A 20,590-nucleotide genomic window follows, 5' to 3' on the forward strand; every position below is an offset into this window, starting at 1 on the left:
TGCTGCAGGATGAAAATGAGATCATAGCAGTCAAAGACCAAACCAGTGCTGAATTAAAAGGGTTCAGCTCTGCATCTCCTGTGTTCACAGCGTAAGCGCTAGATGGTTGTTCTTTTCAACACCTTGCCTTACTTCTCTTAAGAGGTTCTCGGACACTGCCGTCCTCTTCTTCCCAGCTCCTCAACTTGCAGACCTTCACTAATAGCTTCTTTGGATAAAGAGAACTGGGAGAACAGATGTGTTCACGAACTCTGTGACCGGACTAATCACAGCCAGAGTCACAGGACAAGGAAAAAAGACGACAGTCCATAGCGCATGCAGTCATGAAATAAGATTTTATTTTTCATGCTAGACTGTGAAAGTATAGCAGGCACATTAAGCATTAAACTAGAAGTGTCTTCTGTCATCTTCAACTCAAACGTCAGCTTTGTCAAATGTTATCTGAACCTTGATTTTAGAAGTGTGGAGTCAGCTTTGGGGTTTTTTTGCCTTTTTTTTTTTTAGCAACAAAAACACTTGCTGCCTGTAACATTACTGTGAATAAACAATGTTACTTTATTAAAGAGGTTTTTATTCACCATATGTAAGTGCACATGCTTTTAAAGACAAAATGGAATTACTACAGTGTTTTAAAAGTCCATATCCAGTTTAATAAGAGACCAGTTTATTCCTCTTTAGTACTTGTAAGAATCATTAGACATCTTTCAACTCCCACTAATTACTTTGTTTTTGGCAGACATTACTGTTTCCTCCTCCTGCTTTTTTGAATAAATCTGCAATTAACAAGTCAATAAACTGACATATTTACAGTAAAAATAACTTGGCTTCCCTGTCTTTTTCCTCCCACTTCTCATATTTCTCTTTGCAGATGAAAAGGTTATAGTTCAACCTACAGGCTTTACATATACTTACAGCAATTTGGGTAGGGACCTAGGCATCTTTCTTTTACATCAACAGGATCTCAAGTTGAAGACCTGATATTACAGTAAGCTGGTTGTGTTGTCTTAGGTCTTGATTAATAGCTTTAAATAGTTTAGAAACTAGAGCAAACACTTCTTTTGAAAAAAAGATGTCCACAAAAGAAAACATGAGTTGCTTCAGTGAACTCAAATTGCTATGCGAAGTACACAATCATTAAATGCTCCAAGAACTGCTTTAATTTAAATGTGGAAAGAAAAGCATTCGAAAAGGGCAGTTTTAGTGTACCAATTAAAAAAGATATCTTAAATCTTTAAACCTATTTTCTTTCTAACTACGACTTACATAACTGAGATGTATGGGGAAAACTGGGGCAGCAAACATTACCTCAGACATAGAAACAGTTGCAGAAAAACAATGTTTTGCTATACTGCCAAGGAAGGAGGCAATCTCTAGCGGCTAAGTGATCATGAGGAGTTCAGACAGGCTGTCATTGGCAAAGTACCCGTGCTCCTAACATTACCTTGACATGACAAGGTCAGTTAAAAAAATCATGTTGAAAAGTAGATGTCTCAGCTTACTCCAAACTTCTATAGGAGAATCAAGGGCTGGAACGGCATCACTGCTCAAAAGTATCAGATGAAAATACAACTAGTGAGCAAGTGTTTAGGCATGTTATCTTCTTGCAAAGGCAATTAAAGCATTTGTTTTCCTGTCGTATCCAAGCAAAATTCTCAGAATTCAGTCAGAATTCCAAAAGCAAAGCAAAGCCTTAAATATGTTGTTCAAGAAAGTTAGAAGGGAAATCATAGTTCCCTCTTCTCAGATGAGGAAGTCCCCCCAACCCACTACGCATACAGAAACGTGGATGACAAAAATAGATGAAAACAGAAGAGCACAGGAACTGAAGTTCTTCCGAGGTCTGAAGAGATCACTCCTAGCTAACAAGTGCTTATTTTCATATATTTAAGAAACTCCACTGCACACACAGTACAGTTTCAGTTTCAATTCTGACAGATTTGATCTTCCTGGAAGATGCCAACTGTCCATTAGCCCCGTCAAGTCATCATGGGTTTGGAATTGTCAGACATACACAGCAAATTAGAAATAGTTTACATTATTAAGCAATTATTTGTTTAGATGTAATGGTGAAAGACTGCAGGGCTGAAGTACATCGGTGGAAAGATATCTTCTGATTAATAGGCTCGCTATTTAGTTAATATGAATACAACCACATTATTTTAACTTTCTTCTTCTATACACTGTATTACTTGTTACAATTGATTCTTCTTGAAAGAATAGTCTTGAGATCAGAAAAAATTTCTCAAGAATTATCATAATATTTAAACACTCAACTAAACCAACAATCCTTTACAACACAGAAAAAATATTTCTCAAGAATTATCATAATATTTAAACACTCAACTAAACCAAAAATCCTTTACAACACAGGAGGTCAAACCTTATTAACCCAAAAGCCAGACACATATTTAAGTCATTTGCTTGTATCAATAAGAAATTCTCTTTGCCCATCTCATAGCTACAGCTGCCTTGCAATGACTCTAAAAGACCAAAAAGGATGCAGATAACACACAGCTTTTATCACATTAGCCACAGTCTGCAGTTTTCATAATCATTAACTTTGAAGTATATTAAACAAAGCAAACATGACCTCACAGTTGGTATTTTAATCACACCATATAAGAACAAGTCTTTATCATACATACTTCATTAAGGCCACCAAACAAGATGCTTTCCAGAACTACCCAAAACACAAACAGGCGGAAAAGAGCACTACTGTTGCACAGCCAAGTGAAGCCAGGCAGTGACCACACTACAAAGGCGGTTAATGGGTTAATGATTTTAAATGCAGAGTCACCAGACAACTTCCAACATGTACCTCTGACTTTGGCTGGGCTGAGGGATCAACAAGAAGCGGAATGCATGCATGTGTATGAGACCAACAGAAAAAAGAAATTGAAGCTTTTAGTTTTAAAATAATGCAATGTAGGATAGCTTTACTTACTAGCAAAATGCACAGATTATCCTATCTACATTTATGTTTAGTACAATATGCGATTACCTTTTTAGAAACAGAATTTGGGAGAGGGAAAGTGAAGAGAGACACGGCGTTTTTTTCAGTGAAGTGGGGAAACTGAAGATATTTCATATAGGAATATAGGAATTCATCCTACTTGAATTCTCGCAGTACTGTGTTGTTAGGTACCTTCTCCAATATAAACCTGCTTTCTAATGACTGTACTAAGGTATTTACAGTATAAAAAAAAGTATATTCCTAATGTGATTGATGCAGTTTACTTGCATCTCTGTCACTTTGTACTGCTTTAAATACCAAGTGCAGAGGGAAAATAAGTCCAAAACTTTACAGTTATTATTGAATTGTAGGATTAATTTTTTGTCTTGAAGTGGCTAGCTTCATTATATCCAGCACAACTTTACAAAGAAGTTTAGAGAAAATATGTTGTTCTGTCAAGTCAATAATTAAAGATGCAGAAAGCATTTCCTCTCCTTCTGCAGGAATAAGTGTTACATTATTTCCCCCTACCCCCAAGTTCCACTAACCTTTTGTCACCCAGTTCACAAGACTAGCAGTGCTTGAAAGACATGAATTAAAGCCAAGAATTTTAAATATATTTCCAAATTTAAGTTAACTACCCTGGTCTTTCATGTATTTGAGGAAAAATACAAAGTTATCACTAATCACAGTTGACTACACAGACATCTTCCCTACCATCTGCCCATTACACTGACATGTAACCAGAGATACTGACTGTATCAGGTATATACAAGGGTATATAAAATAAAGAAAACCAGACATTAATTTTTGAAGCCATGTTTACACACCAATTTTTAACATTATTTTGAACACACAGCATAATCAAGATGAGGACAGCCTAAAGACTGAGTATAGGACAGATGTACCCTACATTAATTCTTATTCAGCCTGTGTTTTTACAAAGGCTGAGTAACATATCGCCTACACAGAACATGGACTGTTAGATATTATTTTAAAAGGTATTCTGCCACACCAAATATGCGTCTTCATGGATGATGAACAACCCAAAATAAAATTTGAAATTTTGAGAAAAAAAAAACATTAGATATGTTAGTTGAAAAGGACTTCACAGAGCTAAGAGTAGCTAGATCTTGATGTGAAGAATCCTACTAGCACTAACCCCTCTTCCCTGCTACATTTTGTGATATTTAAGATTAGAAGTTGAATTAAACTACGCATAAACATGACATTTACATCTACAGAATAAATTTTCAAAAGACTTATTACAATAATGTACTGTCCCTAGAACTCTGCTAGACTATGTATGAACATATACGCATTCTTCCATCTGAGGGGAATAGATGAGAGGAGGTAACAAGGGATCCAAGTCTTAAGAATGAACACAAAACCACACCACACCAGCACGCTCCTGCAGGAAGCGAGTCATTTAACAGCTCAGAGGTGCATTAATCCCAGGCCATTTTTGGAACCAACTTGAGCCGGCAGCGCTGTAGCCAAAGCGTTCAGTAGGCCAACAGATGCACAGCATATTGTGTGGTTTCAACAATGAATATGAAAGTAGATGAGTGACAACTTCATGAATACTTTCACACACATGTGAACAAATCATTCATTTAAACTGGTAGATGGGGAGACAAAGTGAAAGCAAATTTAAAAACCCAAACTCCATCTCAAACTCGACTTGAGAATGTGAACATACAGGATAAACAGCCTTGTAAAGATAAATTTTGGAACTCATGACTGCATTTAATAGCAAACTTAACATTGCCACAAGCCTTCACCTTGTGTTACCTCTTTAGTTGCCCTGTGTAATTCTGTAGACAACCCATACCTTGAAAGAAAAAGCCAAGAACCATTCCTCCTCCCTCCCTCCCTCGGCAGTTATTCCTCATCACACTCAACCAAGCCACAACAACTCTGAAAAATACAATAGGCATAAAATAGGAAAGTATGAATCTGGTCCGAGACCTTGCTGCTTTAAAAAAAAAAAAAAAAAATACAACCAGAATCTGGAAAAGTATCACAAAATTGATGGAAAGGGATAACATACTCTATTTTAAGGTTTAGCACCTGTAGGACTGCAGCTTTGTAGTTTTACTTTAAAACATACTAATTTCACTAAAGGATAAAATCCCATAGATATGCATTTGGCTCAGTCTATGCTATGACATTTTGGTAAACGTCTCTCACCTAAGCAGAATGGCATCATTTTCCATTAGACTGAAGTACTGATCACATAAACAATGAGGAGACAAGAATTGGGGAATCAGAGATCATAAGTGATTAATAATATACAATTCATACACACTATGCAAATTCTAAGTAGCCCTTTAATAATAAGATGTGTGGAGTATTTGATATATGAGACATCATACATAGGTCTGATGAAAACAAAATAAGGTGGTGCGAGAGGACAGAATTCAGTACGTGTAATAATGTATAACAATCCAGGTGCTTTTTTTTTTTTCTTTTTTCCTTTTTTCCCCAGTGCGTTTGCTCACCTACGCGAAGGTGATGGAGACCGGCAACATACGCACATATACGCACATGATCTGTCTGTTCCCACAGACAGACATCAAAGTCTTCCCACTTTGCCATCTCACTACTACAAGAAGTTACAGCCAATTGTCTGACAAGTTTAATACTTTAGCTGTTCATTCACATGTTCGCATTGGAATTCATGTATCTTATAAACATTAGGTAATACTGAGCAGTACTTAAAAAAAAAAAAAGCTAGTTTTAATACTGATGCATCAGAAATGCAGACACAAATCCAAACCCAAGTTAACGCTTTAACAATTGAGCTCTTTTTAAATATAACTTAAAACTTTGAATCTTAAAGCTTGCCAGTAACACAATTACCTCGACAAATAATACACAAGTTTACTTAGTTTTTTGAACAGTCCGAACCCCCAAATACTCCGTATACACACGCAGCCTGCAGAGCACTGAACAAGCTGACGGAACAAGCGTGCCACGGACGAGAGAAGCCCCTCAAAAAAGGGCTTCCGAAGCACGGCTCCGGCTGGGTAGCGACCAGAAAAGCCACACAAACCTGCGCGACGTCACCTTCTTGGGCACGGACGGCTTTTTGAGAACTACTGCTGCGACACTTACCACAGTATAACTTGAAAAACAAAGTGCCGGTGCTGAAGCGCAGACGGGGGTGAGCGGGGCTGAGGACGCCTCGGCTCCTCGGGAGGCGGGAGCCGTTTCCTCACCACCGGGGCCGGCAGGTGGAGAGACAAAGGGTGACTGAACACCTCAAGGGGTTTGGGATGCCTGTGTGTGTGTGTGTGTCCCCGTCCCCGCCTTAAGTTCCCCTGCCGCCGAGGAAGCGCCCTCGCTCCCCAACGCCTCCTCTCCCCGCCGCAGCCTCCCTCCCCTCAGGCGCTAACGGAACGCCGCGCCGCCCGCGGCGGCGCCTTCCCGCCCGGCGCGAGCCGCCGCTCCCACCGGCGGTCCCCCCCCCGCCACGCGCCCCCTCCTCCGCACAGCCGCTACCCGGACAGGCGTGCCGAAACAGAGCGATAGAAAGCTTCGCTCCGTTTAAGCGATAAAACCGGAGCCGCCGCCCAACACACGCTCGCACCCTCCTACTACCGCCAGCGCACTCACCGGCCCGGTGCTACTACCGCTGCCCCCCGCCGCCGCCGCACCCGCCGCTCCGCGCTCCGCCGCGGGTGTGCTCCCCCCGCCGCCAGCGCCTGGGTAGTCTCACCGCCCCGCCCCGCCCCGCCGAGGCTCCGCCCCCTCCTCCACCCGGCCCCGCGCTCCGATTGGGCCCTCCCGCCTCCTTCTCCCCCCTCCCCATCCCGTCTTCTGTCTCCGCCCCCCCGGGGTGCCGCGTGGCATTGTGGGACTTGTGGTCCGCGGGCGGCGGACTACAGAGCCCAGGGGCCCGCGCGGCCGCCGGTTAGTTCCGGACAACGCCTGGTGTGTGGTAACCGCGGCGGACGCTTCCTCCTTCTCCTCCTCCTCCTCCTCGCAGGCGCTTCCTGCGCGGCGGTGCAAGCCCACTCGAGGGCTCCGTGGGTCGGGGGGAAGCGAGGTGAGGTGCTATGCCGTGCCTCGCCGCCGGCTTTCCCTTCTCGGCGTGTGCCCGCGGAGGAGCGGCCGCGTTTGGAGGAGGCGGGAGGCTGGGGGGGGGGTGTCCGCTAGTGTGTTTGCGCAGGGCCTGGCTCGCCCTTCGGGGCTGCGGCGCGTTAGAAGCGTAAAACTGTTTCCAGCATCGGGGCCTGGCTTGAGGGGCGGCGGGGAGGAGGACAGGGCAGGGCAGGGACCGCCGGTAGGTCCCGCCGCAGGTGAGCGCGGCCTCGGGCCTCGCCGTGTGAGGAAAGGCGGAGAGTGTCCCTTCGCCTCCCCGCCGGGGAGAGGGTCCGGCCCTGCCGGGCGTCTGACCCGGTTACTTCTCGCCCCGAGGCTGGGGTGCGGCGGGGAGAGGGCTTGTCCTTCTCCCCGTCCTTCCCGCAACCCGCCGTTCCCCCGCCGGTGGTTTGGGGCCCTCCCTTCTTCGGGGGTGGAGCGGGGAGGCGGCGGCGGTGGTGGTGGGGGGGCTGCCCGGCTTGAGGCCCCTCGGCCTGGGCCGCCCCGGGAGGGCCGGCCGGCCCTGGGAAGCGTAGGCCCGGATGTGTTATTATTTTTAGCTCGTCCGAAGGTCGGAGCGGAGCGCTGTCAGGTGGCTGCGGTGAGCTCCGGCGGCCCGGTCAGTGCCCTCTCAGGTGGAGGAGAGAGAAAAACATCTCGGCTCCTTCCCGCAAACCTGGCGGCTCCGGGGCCGCCCCGCTCCGCGGTGGACAGCGAGAGTGCCGGGCAGGGACAGGGGGGACCCCGGGCGGTGCTCGGCTGGGTAACCGAGCAGTGTGGGGAGACGTTCAGTGCTTGGGTGTCCCATTAAGCTGCTCACTGAACTGGTGAGTTGGGTTGGTTCCTTTCCTGTAGCTTGCACATGCTGGGGCACCGGTAGATGGCTGAAAGCCTGGACCAGGTTTGTGCTGTTCCTGTTATCAGAGGAACTAATTGCCCTTTGGTATTTCTTTACTCGTTGGATGCATTTGTATGTTTGAAACTGTGAATTACCTGTTAGTGTTTGATAGAGTAATAGCTTTACTTTCACATTCCCAAAGAGGGAAAAAAAGAAACAGGGCTGCGTTGTTGTGATTATATGTGCTAAGAGCCGTGACCTGTTTCAGTTATACTGTGTGATAATTTTAATGTTGCTAACTAGTGAAACTGGGGCGCAGTGCAGGAGGCTATAGTTTCTCATGTGCTAGGCAGACACAAAAGCTGGGTGTATTAGGACAGACTAAATCACTTCCATTTTGAAGTTCAGCACTGCGAAAGAACGTGAACTAATTGTAAGCCTGACTTCAGAGCAAGCCTGGATTTTGTTTTTTAAGTTGATACGATTCTAAAAATAGACATCTTGGGTTTATTGCAAGTTTGTGTGATTTACGAATTAGTCATACGGATTGCTCTTCCAATAATAAAATGCATAACCAGTTATGCTTTGTCAGAGTGAACTCAACTGTAAGTGGCTATTATATGTGTATGGAGATGTTTGAAAACTGCATATCTCTATTCTAGCGAGAGGCATTTAAAGATACTTTTAAAACTTCAATGCTCTTTTGTGGTGACATTCCTTTTATTAACTCTTCAGTGAAACTGCTGGGTGTAAGAGTTAGTAGAATATGGAATCAGTGCAGTAGAGTACCTTTTTTAAGTTTCTTGTTATCTTTACTGATTTTAAAATATGGAGGCTGTTATCATGACAGTTGATCTGTATGCCAGTTCCAGCGAATTCAACCATGCTCCCATGAAGTCACCTCAGTTTTAAAAAAAGAAGGAAAGTTCTGTATCTGAAGCACAAAGCCTTTAAACTTTGTATCATGTAGCCTAAGTTACACAATGGGAAATAATTGCCATCTATAATTGAAATACAGTGCTGGCAGGTAAGTTACCATCTGACAAGGAAAAGGAGTGTGGTTTTTTTATTTCTTTTAAGTGACCATTAATAAGGGAAACTTAGTTACCAAGCTATGTGTGGGGTATGCGTGTAGTTAAAAGGGCATACTCTGCAATTTCTTTTCTTCTGTGAAATTTGCAACTGTAATTAGTAAATTGCCTAAACTCCCTCCTCCCATGTACATTGGTCTTACAAATAGGAGCCAAGCTCTTTGCCTCTGAATTCAGGGTAGAATTCATGCTGCTATTTCCCTTCCCCCACTCTTTCTTCTGAACTTAAATTAGTTTTTCTGGTAACTCAGGGGTCTTGAATCGGGTTAAAGGTAAAACCTCTTCTGAATCCTCACTGCAAAAAGTGGAGCAGACCTTCTTGGCAGTAAGGATAGCCTTTTTTCTAGCAGGAAGAGAGCTGTAATTTTTGCTAGAAGCCAACCATTGAAATAATCATTCTGGTAGATCACTGCCTCGGGCCTTGTTCCTCTTCAGTAGTTTTCTAAAAAAGAGTATTAATGTCGAGGTGCTTAAAGTTTTCCAGATCTAAGGTAGATGGAGCCTGGGGAAGGGAATAGAGACAACCTCAGCGCATAGGTAGATTTACTGATGACCTAACTGAAGGTTGAAATCCTGCCAATTGATACCCAATGTTTCTGTTGTTTTAAAACTCTACAACTTTTAAAATCGTGAGACCCTCCGCTCTTCTCTTCAAACACTGTTTCAAAAGATAGTGTTAAACCACCACCTTTCTTTCATGGGTACCTTGCTTGTTTTCACACTGGCCAATGAGCAGATGTGGGTTTGGGCAAGATTCCTGCACTCTGTAGTGATACCGTGATGATTATATTCTTAAGTAGCTCTGCAGTTCTGCCACTTGATTTTAGTGCGTGACCAAAAGTCTGTCAGTAAATGACACGGATTAGAGAAAGCAAATTATCACCTTAGACACTGATAACCATAGTTTTGGGAAGTGTGGTGGGTTTTGCTATTTACCCTTTTTGGCTTACAGGAAGTTTACCTTAACATAGGTTTTTTTCTAATAAAGTTCAGTTGAGTGATTTAAAATGTCATTGGATGGATATGAGGGAATAGGTCTATCAAAGAATCCTTCCAAATTTGTTCCTCATCTAAAATGTACCAGTTCTCAGTGTTTGCTGAATAGCTGGGATGATATTTTAGTGCTGGAACTTAAAGGTTAGAATCTAAGATTTATACTGACAGTGAAAGTATATACTCTATGTTAGTACCTCTCTTGGAATACAGCTTGATGTGTTTGATGGTTTAAGACTGAGCAGCCAGGATTGCATTAACTGGCATCTTAGCATAGTTTTCAAACTTAGATTCTCTTTAAATTCCCTATATCATTCCGTACATTCTCTCCGACGGTTGATCTCATCCGATGTAGCATGATGCATGATTGTAATTGCACATACACAGATTTGAATTTGTGGGATCACTGTAAGAAAAAAAGATCAGACTTGCATGCAGATTAATATTTGACAGTAACCTACTATCTTCACCTTGTCTTCCCCCTCTGACCAATTAACAAGTTTGCCAGCAGAGTAACACCTTTTTTGCATCTTACAGCAATTTGCCAGGATTTTCTGCACAGCACAACTACATTGTGCTGTTCTAATAGATCACCTTCTCATGGAATCTTATTCCATCTTTTTTTTGAGAATGCAAAAAAACAATTGGCAGATGGAACTAGGGTAAGCTTGTCTCACATAAAAGACTCTCTTGAGATTGTAGGGAACTGAAGTTAAGCTTTTAGAAGACAGTGTTGTCATAAAGCTTGGCAGTGATGCAGATGGCTGCTTTTGATCACATACCAAAAGAAATACTGAAAGCTCCTAGTTGCTGCATGATAATGGGCATTAAACTTTGGGTTTAGTCAGGCCAGTAGACTTTTGAAGGCTAGTGGACTTTCTAATAATTGATCTGAATAACAGAACAGAAACTTCAGTTTTCATGGGGATTTGGTCCATAATCAGGATTGAGACCTTCTTCAAAAGTACTTGTATGTGGTTTAGTGCAGCTATGACAAACTATCTTTCTGTAATGCAAATAAACGTGGGGTTTTTTTTGTGAAGAATTTTTCACTGCTGTTTAACACTAGCAAAGACTGCAGTGCATCTAAGTTACATCTGAAAGATGTGGAGAGGTTGATCCCTAGCTGCAAAGACAAATAGCGTGGCAATGTTAGCAGTCAGATACCTGCATGACAGCACGACACTACCTGGTTTATCTTCTGGAACATGGGAAGGTTTCTGCAATCATGAACGACCAGTGTGATATATTGAATATATTTCTTTTCATATGTTGGCAACAAAAATATTTGATGTTCTCATGTATTTCTTGTGTGCGTTTATATTTAAATCTACCTCTTGTCTTCAGTTGCAACAGTTGTATCCTTTGTGTTAATGTAAATCCAAGGTTTTGTATTTTGTTTGAAGCGTGTCAGTGTCTGGTAAAGAGGTAATAGATGGTGTATAATTGTTTTTATATGGGGGGTTTAACTGTACCATGGATTAGTAACAATAGCTTATGGCTCTTCAGGAGAAAACGAGTTCTTCATGGTAGTCCACAGTGTAATAGGTGTTCATCATCATAAAAATCCATCATTTCAGTTAGTATTTCCTTTTATTTGTGGATACTGCTAACCCATAAAAACAAAGTAATTATATCTGATGGTTATTTTGTCCTTTTTTGCCCTTCTTCCTGTGATCAGAAATCTTTTGGGTAGACTAGAACAATGTTCAATGACCCGATTTTGCTGTTTTAAAAACTTACTCTTGTTGAGAATACAGTACTCCTAGATAAAAACTTGCAGTAAATTAATCTGTGAATGTTGTGTTCAGTGTTGCTTGTTAGTGTAGTATCTTTCATGAGTATATATTTTTACTGAACTTCCAGAAACGCAGAATTAAGCAGTAAAACAAACAGCTCACCATCCACTCTGCCCCTTACGTGCCAGAGTCTTTAGTGCAGGGAATATGCATGTATAATAAATGGGGCAGCTTGTACTTGCAGTTGTGAGTGAAAACTTGTTCAGACATGTTCCTCCCCCCCCCCACTTGAGTAGACCTTGCATGAATTTATGTAACTCTGAAACAAGTTCTTTAAAGATATTCAACTTTTTGAGGAATGATAAATATTCACTTGTATTCTTCCATGTTCTTGAGAGCTGTAAAATATCTACGGGTAGGTGATAAAAATGTGAGAGTCCTGATTTTTGCCATTCCATCCACGTGCACATCTCTCATCTATACAGTCCCCTTTTTAAAGTCTCGGTAATCCTGTTCTGTGGTTATAGGAATTTGCTCGTGTATGTCATGTTGAAGGGTTGGAACAGTAAGAGAAACAAAGATGAGATTTTGCAATAAGCAGTCCATATCAGAAGACTTGTATAAAGAGCTGTTGCTTGTTACTATAGTCATGTTTAGTTTTTCTTCAAATCATGTTTTAACTGTTGGCTGTTTCTGTGGTGTGACCAGTCCTTTACTTTTCTCACTTTTGGATATGTTCATACTGCCTAATCACATACTCAGATGAGACATGCATGGTAGTTGTCGTCATCCAAGTTCTTTTCTGTGCTTACTGTAATCAATAACAAATTTCACTTGTATAATTATAGCTAAACTACTATATATCTGCCCTGGGCAAAAAAGAATATCTGTTCTTCTATTTAAAGAGCCTGAAGATTTTTTAGCCAGTGCAGAGCATAAGGAGAAATACAGCTTGAAGAAATATCTGAGCATTTTTTAACCTGTTCAAACTATTGGGAAGTGATATTGATTACTGTAGTAGCTTCTGCTGTTTCTTAAAAATTTCACTTTTTTCACTTCTTACTAAAGTATCAATAAAATCAGTACACGAACATACAAATGCCTGATGTCTGAAGCTTATGAGGAGGAAAAAAACTCCCCTAGTGCATTAAATACTCCAAGCAAATCTAAAAATTAAAACCGTTAATCTCTTTCTGTGTTTCTTTATTCCTAACTTGGCCTTTAGGTCTTTAAACTCAATTATGTTGTATAAATATTTTTAAAATATCTTATGAACAGAAAATTTAGCAGGCTGTAACAAGGATTTCTTATGAACTGTGGGGTGACCTTTTTTCTTTTCCACATAATTTCTGGGTCTGAGCAATGATCTCTCCATGTTGGATATGATGAGCTGGTCTGGGTGGAGAAGTTCCAAAACCTAGGTTCAGTTACTGGAACAATAATTTTCCATTGAGTTAACATCGCTGTTGACACACCCTGAGTGGAAACATGACTTAAGACTTTTGCTTATGTAAAACCAAAGATGCAGTATTTGGAATTCAAATGGGTAGAAAGTAGGCACTGATCTCCGGCAGAATCACAGCTTGATGCATATGTGAAAATATGGAATATTTATATGTAGTCTTAATGTTAATTGTCATAATGCATTTGTATGGGTTTTGGGTTTACAGCATGTAACGCTTTTCAAGCTTTTTCTGTACAGGAGCTGTTGGGAATCTTATGCTGCTGCTTACTAGTGGTGGCAAGATTTTTGTAATACATATCAAATAAAATCCCTTCTTTCAGGAAAATTAATTCCATAACAACTTGAAGTAAAATTTTTTTGGTAGTACCTTAGTCTTTAAAATATCTGTTCACGTAATAGATTTCAATTAGGGTTTTAAGTTACATGAAGTAGTCATTCCATATTTACTCAACTCATGTCATAAATAATTCCTAGTTTCTAGGCAGTAACAAACTAACATTGTTCTGTGCCTTTTCATTTTTAGAACCTGTCAGTCACGAGCATTCATAATTGTGTGTGTTTGTGTTTGTTTTTTTTCTCGCACAACCTAAGGACGATATATTTTTCAAGTTCTTCAAGTATTCTTGCACAACGAGGAAAAAGAAGAAACGTTTCAGTGAATGAGGAGTTTTTTGCTTCTATAGTGTTTTCCTTGAGAAGTGGGTCTTTGAATGAGGATGACAATGGAAGAGATGAAGAATGAAGCAGAGACCACTTCTATGGTTTCCATGCCTCTCTATGCTGTTATGTACCCTGTCTTTAATGAGGTAAGCTACATTTTGCTTTAGAATGTAATAATCCCCTTTACATTGGGAAATATGATCACAGTAACAGGTTGCTCATCTTGATTGGGAAAGCTTTGCATCTAACACCATCTTCTCTGTGTGCATTGTTTTACCCTTCTTTCCATGAGTACAATATCATGCTCGTCAAAGACTGCTAGTTGTCTTGGCCCTGATCTTTTTTTTTTTTTTTTTTTTTTTTACATTTTACGGAGGATTTTCACAAAAATGCTAGGTCTGGCATTGTACGGCAGGAACTAATGTACAGTTGAACGTGTACCTGTGAACAGCTTGATACATTTCAGTTTTACTGCTGATGGTTATAATTTAATAGGATATTTGTTTTTCTGTGAGTATCGGAGATTGTCAAGATGTTCTCAAAAGCTTCTGTCAGGCTTCTGCTGTAGGCTGGATAAATGCAAAATCTGTCCAGTGTCATGTTTGATTTTTATGTTTTTTATTTTGAGGGGAAGTCTTTCCTTTGGGATTAAACTTTATACTATCTCTCCCTCAAATGAGACCAGTAATTTTGAATGCTGCTATCAATTCCCTTTTTCATTATGCTATATAAAGCAAGGCATGAGCACTTCAATTGTTTTGTTCTGATACCATTAGAATTGCTAATAATTCTGAACTCTTATTGCAGCTAGAAAGAGTAAATCTATCTGCAGCTCAGACACTGAGAGCAGCTTTTATTAAGGTGAGAAGTAACTTGTATTGAAGAATGATCATTTAAAAGGTAAACCATATATGATGAAGTTCAAAAGCCAGCTGTCTTGTTTCTTTGTGTCTTTGTGTTTGAAGACTGCATCCTTAATCCAGTAGTCTAAAAGTAAAGTGGGCAATTGCATGGACTGTAAGTTTGAGATGTCTGCAAATGTTATGAGTAGAAATCTGAATGATACAAGCATATTGAGCAATTTTAAACAAACAGAATCTTGTCTTGTCCATGTAGTACAAAAGCTTAAATGAAGAATCATCAGTGAAGGTAATAAGATAATAAACTTAGTCTAAATATGACAAGATTATGTAGAATAGGTGGTCATGAGAAATAGGCATGTAACAGACTTTGAAAGTGGTTTCTAAAGTGAATGGTAATGGGATTTTTTTGTGGCTGAGGATAAGTTCAGTGTTTGTGTTTGCATCCAGCAGTAAATGGAAAAAAAGATTCTTCTAACTTTTCTATTATATTCCTGAAGAATGAAAATACAGATATTCCTTTATTTTTTGAAATTCTTTAAACAAAAACAGTTGTAGACGTGACATACCTTAACATGTGAGCTATGCAACTAAGTAATACTTCCCTGTTTCTACACTTAAATCTGAGTGTACCTAGACAGTCTTAAGTCTTAACTAGAGCTCGTACAAGTTAAATGTTTTTATGACTGGTGGTAAGGAGCTAAGCTGAACGCAAATAATGTAAAAATTGAGATATTGGTAGAAATGGTAGTGCTAGCTAAAAAAGACAACACACCCTCATTCAACACAGCATAACTTTTTGATAGCAACACAGATAGTGTGAATACCTCCAGTGTTAGTCTAGCTTTACTTAAATATGTCATCAATCAAAAGGGGGGTGGGGGTGGGGGTGGTTTGTGTTTGTTTTTGTTTTCTTTGAAGAAGCAATTCCAAGATGATGTTTGAGCATATGATGTGATTCATAAGAGGCACATTTATAAAATGTCATGTGGAAGATGGGGGAGTAGCACCTGTGTTTGAGTGAATTAGATCCCAATGGATACAATATCTTTGTCTCAAAGCTTAATGTTTATGGGAATATAAAAAAATGTAGAATTTCTTGGAAAACTTTCTTACTCAAGTTGAAATGAGTGGAAAGATTTATTTGAAAAGTTGTTTATACAAACCCACTCCAAGTAATCCAAGAAAAATGGATGTTGTAGTGGAAGAATGGTTTTCAATGTAATCTGCTAGTTTAAAGCCATTAGACTTTTAAAGTTTCTAGCAAACTCCTGCAGTATATGAAGCAAGTTACATGAAAATCTGCCTTTGTGCTTGCAATTATGTGTTGCATATTTAAGAATAAAAATTTTCTTTGCCATACAGGCTGAAAAAGAAAATCCAGGTCTTACACAGGACATCATTATGAAAATTCTGGAGAAAAAAAGTGTGGATGTGAACTTCACAGAGTCTCTTCTGCGTATGGCAGCTGATGATGTAGAAGGTAATATCTTACCTCTTATGTTGAATAAATGTGTTTTTAATTACACTGTTAACTAGGAACATGCTTTTCTCTATGCCTATTTTCAGAAGAGGTTATTTGTTTCTTAATAGAGATTTTTTTCTTCAGCATGGCAGAAAAATGTTTGTATTTTCTGAATACCTCTTTTGGAGAAGTTAAATCTCCCTAAAAAACATACTTGAATAATAAGAGAAAGAAAATGAATGTTTAGAATTATGTTTATGTGGGTGCATAATTCACCTTTTGCAATACTAAAAACCAGAAAAAAGCATATATGGAGTATAATATTCACCTTCCTTTTCTCTGCTTCAAAGTAAAAGCAGTAGTTACACTGTCAGAGAAGGGGTGTATACAGTAGGCTTTAAGTTATTTTAATACTGCATTTGATTAGTATAGTGTCTTCAGTGTCTCAAAGTAAGATGGGCTCTTTTTCCAACTTGCAATAACAAAGATCATGTTGCACTGTGTTTCTGTTGATGCAGAGCGTATTGCATTTTTCTGCTCATGGCTATTTTTCTGCTGTTCACCTTTAAATGTAACATTGCAATACTGCTGCGCTTGGAAGTAGTGTTTTTAGCTGTCACTAGAGACTTGAGGAAAAACTAATGGTATCTTTAAATATGCTCTTCCTGTTAGAGTATATGATTGAAAGACCAGAACCAGAATTCCAAGATCTTAATGAAAAGGCACGAGCACTTAAACAGATTCTTAGTAAGATTCCTGATGAGATCAATGACAGAGTGAGGTTTCTTCAGACAATCAAGTAAGTATTGTATATGTATTTTTCTGCAGATTGAGTTGTCAAACTTTTTATTTAAATCTGAATGTTCAAATGCTGTAGGATATGCTAGCAACACTATTCCCATTGGAAAGGAGCCTGATCCTTGCTTATAAATGGGCGGACAGAGTTAAGGATTTTTAATGAGCGCCCCACGGTACTAGACTGAACTTAACTTGCTGATTCCTAGTTTGAATTCCCATGTCACTGGTCTAGCTCTTTGCATTTGGTCTTGTTACATCCTGTCTGATGCTTATTCTGTAGAGACTGTTTTAAGAAGTATTTGACTATTAGAAGGGGATTAAATTCCAACATTTAAATAGAATAGCTTAAGGATATTACAACTACCTTTTTATTGCCAAATAGGGACATCGCGAGTGCAATAAAGGAACTTCTTGACACAGTAAATAATGTCTTCAAGAAATACCAATATCAGAATCGGCGGGTATGTGCAATAACTCTTTTTATACAATATTTTTAATAGTATAAGAGGAAGCATATCGTTTTGATCAAAGGATGAATAGGAGAGCTTAACTGGTCAATGACATAATACTTCAACAACAGGATTGTTGTATGCTAGGTCATACCAGTTTTATAGAAAGAGGACAATTTCTCTGCATGTCTCCTAAAAAAAAAAAAAAATTTCTGTACCTAATGTAACGTTAGCCAACTTTCTTACCGGTTTAACCTCGAGATTCTCACTGTACCCAACAATATGTGAACTAAGACTCTGCTCCTGGTGTTTTTGTTTTCTTAGGCACTTGAGCACCAAAAGAAAGAGTTTGTAAAATACTCCAAAAGTTTCAGTGATACTCTGAAAACTTATTTTAAAGATGGAAAGTAAGTATGTTTTTGTACTAACATTTTACATAATGAAAGGCCCTGTTGACTAACAGGGGAAAATAGGACAAGCTTTGGGGCGTGAGCTGCCTTCTTCAGGACTTGCCCAATTTTTTCCTCACCTGTGTCCTCAGACCGTCATGGCTGCTTTAAAGTACTTTTATTCCTTTTGTAATGCCTTTGAGGAACGGGAAGTTTGCTGAACTGCACCACTGTACAACACCCATGTACAGTGTTATCTTTGAACTTGAATATGTGACGTTAAATTTCATGGCCCTGTGTGGTTTTTCTCAGTGTATATACGAGGACAAAAAACTTATGAATGCTTTATTGAAAAAAGTAATCTACCTATTTGAAGTATCATTTAAAAACACTAAACATCTGTGCAGTGTTTCTTTGATTTACATTTTTATTGTCCTTTCTTTATAGTTTCTTATAGTACTTCACAGTATTTGGAATTACGCAGCTGATTAATCTTTTTATGTTTGAACATTTTAGCCTTCAAACTGAGGCTTTTTTCAGGTCCTCACCTTGGGTTTTCAAGTCACTGTTCTTCTGTATTTCACTGTAGTGACTGTTTTGGATGAAGGCTGTATCCCTATCAGATTTTGACAGTGCCAAAGTGTTCTATGTGCTACTGTTTTAAAGATGAGAACTAACTTTCATGTCTGGTCTTGTTGAGCTTGGCAAAGACTGTAAGAGCACCCAGGGGATGGTACATTAATAAAGGAGAGAGAAGTCTTGAGCTCAGCTGTGAATACTACCTTGCTCCTACCAAAGCGTTCTTTCCCCCCCCCACCTTATTGAAATTGGGGCTAAGTTTGGTTATGATACCAAAATGACAACTTTAGACCTTGGTAGCTTTATGATTACTGAACAGATGTGTAGATAAGTTTTCACATGAACTAGGTCTCAGCAGTCGCAGTTAATTAGAAAACTCTTTGACTGAAAAAATGGGGAAAGGATTGGATGTGTTGAGACATACCCCAACTATACTGGAAGAGACCAGCTTTGTTTAGCCCTATGTGAAGTGAATGCTGTGCTGCGTATTGTGGGCGTAAGCTTAAAGTGCGTTAGGTATTATTGATATTGCAAGAAATACCAGGTAAGGCTTGTATTTCTTTGTGGAAATCAGAAGTAATTTAAATCTGTCTGAACTGCGTGTTGAATAAGATACCCAGCTCCCACCAGAAGGTAACAGCACTGAACAAAATAGTCACAGACGTCATTACTGAGCTGAAAAACTCAGTGACCCCACACCTCTTTCTTAACGAAAAGATAACTAAAATAGTATGTTGCTTCCATGTGCGCATGCTTAGTAGTATTTCTTGAGGAAGGAGTCACAAATGCTGGAATTACTAGGGGATGAAGTGTTCAGCTTTCAAAAGAACAGGTGTTTAACAATCATCTGCTCCAGTCTCTCTCTTAGTTAGCTAAAACCCCACAATTAAATGATTGAGATGTCAATGATGATTGAGAGCCGAAGTCTTTAAGTTCCTGCCAATAAACATAGTCTTTCTGGGATTAGCCATGCAAATAAGTCTATCTGTTTGCCAGCAGTAAGATTCAGGTAGATCACGGTGTGGTAAAACATCAGTATGCTTCCAATTTGCATAGAGCCTAGATGCCAATATATTTAGTTGCCCAAACTTAATGCTGTATTTAATGAATGGCATGTTTCTAAAAATGTCTGAAGTGGTATCTTTCTCTTTTAACAGGGCAATAAATGTGTTCATAAGTGCCAACCGACTAATTCATCAAACCAACTTGATACTCCAGACCTTCAAAACTGTGGCCTGAAAACTGTATATGTTGAGAGTTGTACTTTTCAATGGTGGATAGGGTACCTTTATATGTAAATTTTAAAGTTTTGACTGTATAAATTATCAGCCCCTCTTGAGGGGCCTAATGCAGGATTTTGAATGGGATTATTGCCATCTTACACCATATTTTTGTAAAACATTGTAGCTTAATCATAATCTCACAATGAAGATTTTGCATCACTTTTTGCTATTATCATTCTTTTCAGAATTATAAGCCAAAAGAATTTACGCCTTAATGTGTCATTATGTAACATTCCTTATAAGAATTGTAAATATTTGGTGTTCTGTTTCTGACATTTTAACTTGAAAGCGGAAAACTGCAAGATTATGTATTTAACAATATTGGTGGCAAATATTCAATAAATAGTTTACATCTGTTAGACTGTCTTTTTGTATGTGAACAAAAATGCGTAACTCATCTTTCTAGAACTGCAGAACATTCCTTAAATGGAAAAATTAAAATTATTTGGGTGCTTAAAGCTACTGGCAGTTCAAATTAGTATAAAATGAGTGTTTTTCCTTAAAACTGAGATTTTGTCTGTGATCTAATGCTAGACCAGAACATCAGAATAATTCTATTAAAATGTCTTTGACAAAATAATGAAGAACCCCAGAAGTGAGATGTGCTTTTGGTTTTGATAGAAACTAAATCTCACTTCTTTCTTAATCTTCTGTTGGTGGTGAGTTAACAGGTTTTTACTCCGAGACTGTTCTAAGGTTTTGAGCGGAGAACTACTTTAAATATATGCAGCTGAATATGCAGCAAAGGCTGAATTTAAAAAAATGAAGATAACTGGGTTTCATATTGGTACCTTTTTGGGAGGGAGGGGAAGAGAAGATAGAACTCTTCCAGGTAGCACTAGTAATGTCTATACTATGCATGCCATAAGGCAACTTTCTTTTTTTTTTTCAGGGACTGAAATCATGTGAGACCTCGATTAAAAAAATAACTTATTTATG

At 39.4% G+C, this 20,590-nt stretch overlaps 1 protein-coding gene across 2 annotated transcripts; it reads left to right on the forward strand.

Moving 5' to 3' along the window:
• Positions 1-6,853: 6,853 nt before the first annotated feature.
• On the forward strand, positions 6,854-20,010 carry PDCD10 (programmed cell death 10). 2 transcript variants are annotated; one of them, XM_052803790.1, is made up of 8 exons: positions 6,854-7,007; positions 13,760-13,974; positions 14,636-14,689; positions 16,054-16,171; positions 16,826-16,952; positions 17,334-17,412; positions 17,725-17,807; positions 19,526-20,010. In XM_052803790.1, the coding sequence occupies exons 2-8, from the start codon at positions 13,879-13,881 to the stop codon at positions 19,605-19,607; spliced, it is 639 nt and encodes a 212-aa protein (XP_052659750.1). In that variant the 5' UTR covers positions 6,854-7,007; positions 13,760-13,878; the 3' UTR covers positions 19,608-20,010. The 2 variants fall into 2 exon arrangements, with proteins under 2 accessions (XP_052659750.1, XP_052659751.1); XM_052803791.1 differs by lacking the exon at positions 6,854-7,007 and adding an exon at positions 7,237-7,260.
• Positions 20,011-20,590: the final 580 nt, after the last annotated feature.

The sequence above is a fragment of the Harpia harpyja genome, chromosome 12 (assembly GCF_026419915.1).
Source record: "Harpia harpyja isolate bHarHar1 chromosome 12, bHarHar1 primary haplotype, whole genome shotgun sequence".
Classification (NCBI taxonomy): domain Eukaryota; kingdom Metazoa; phylum Chordata; class Aves; order Accipitriformes; family Accipitridae; genus Harpia; species Harpia harpyja.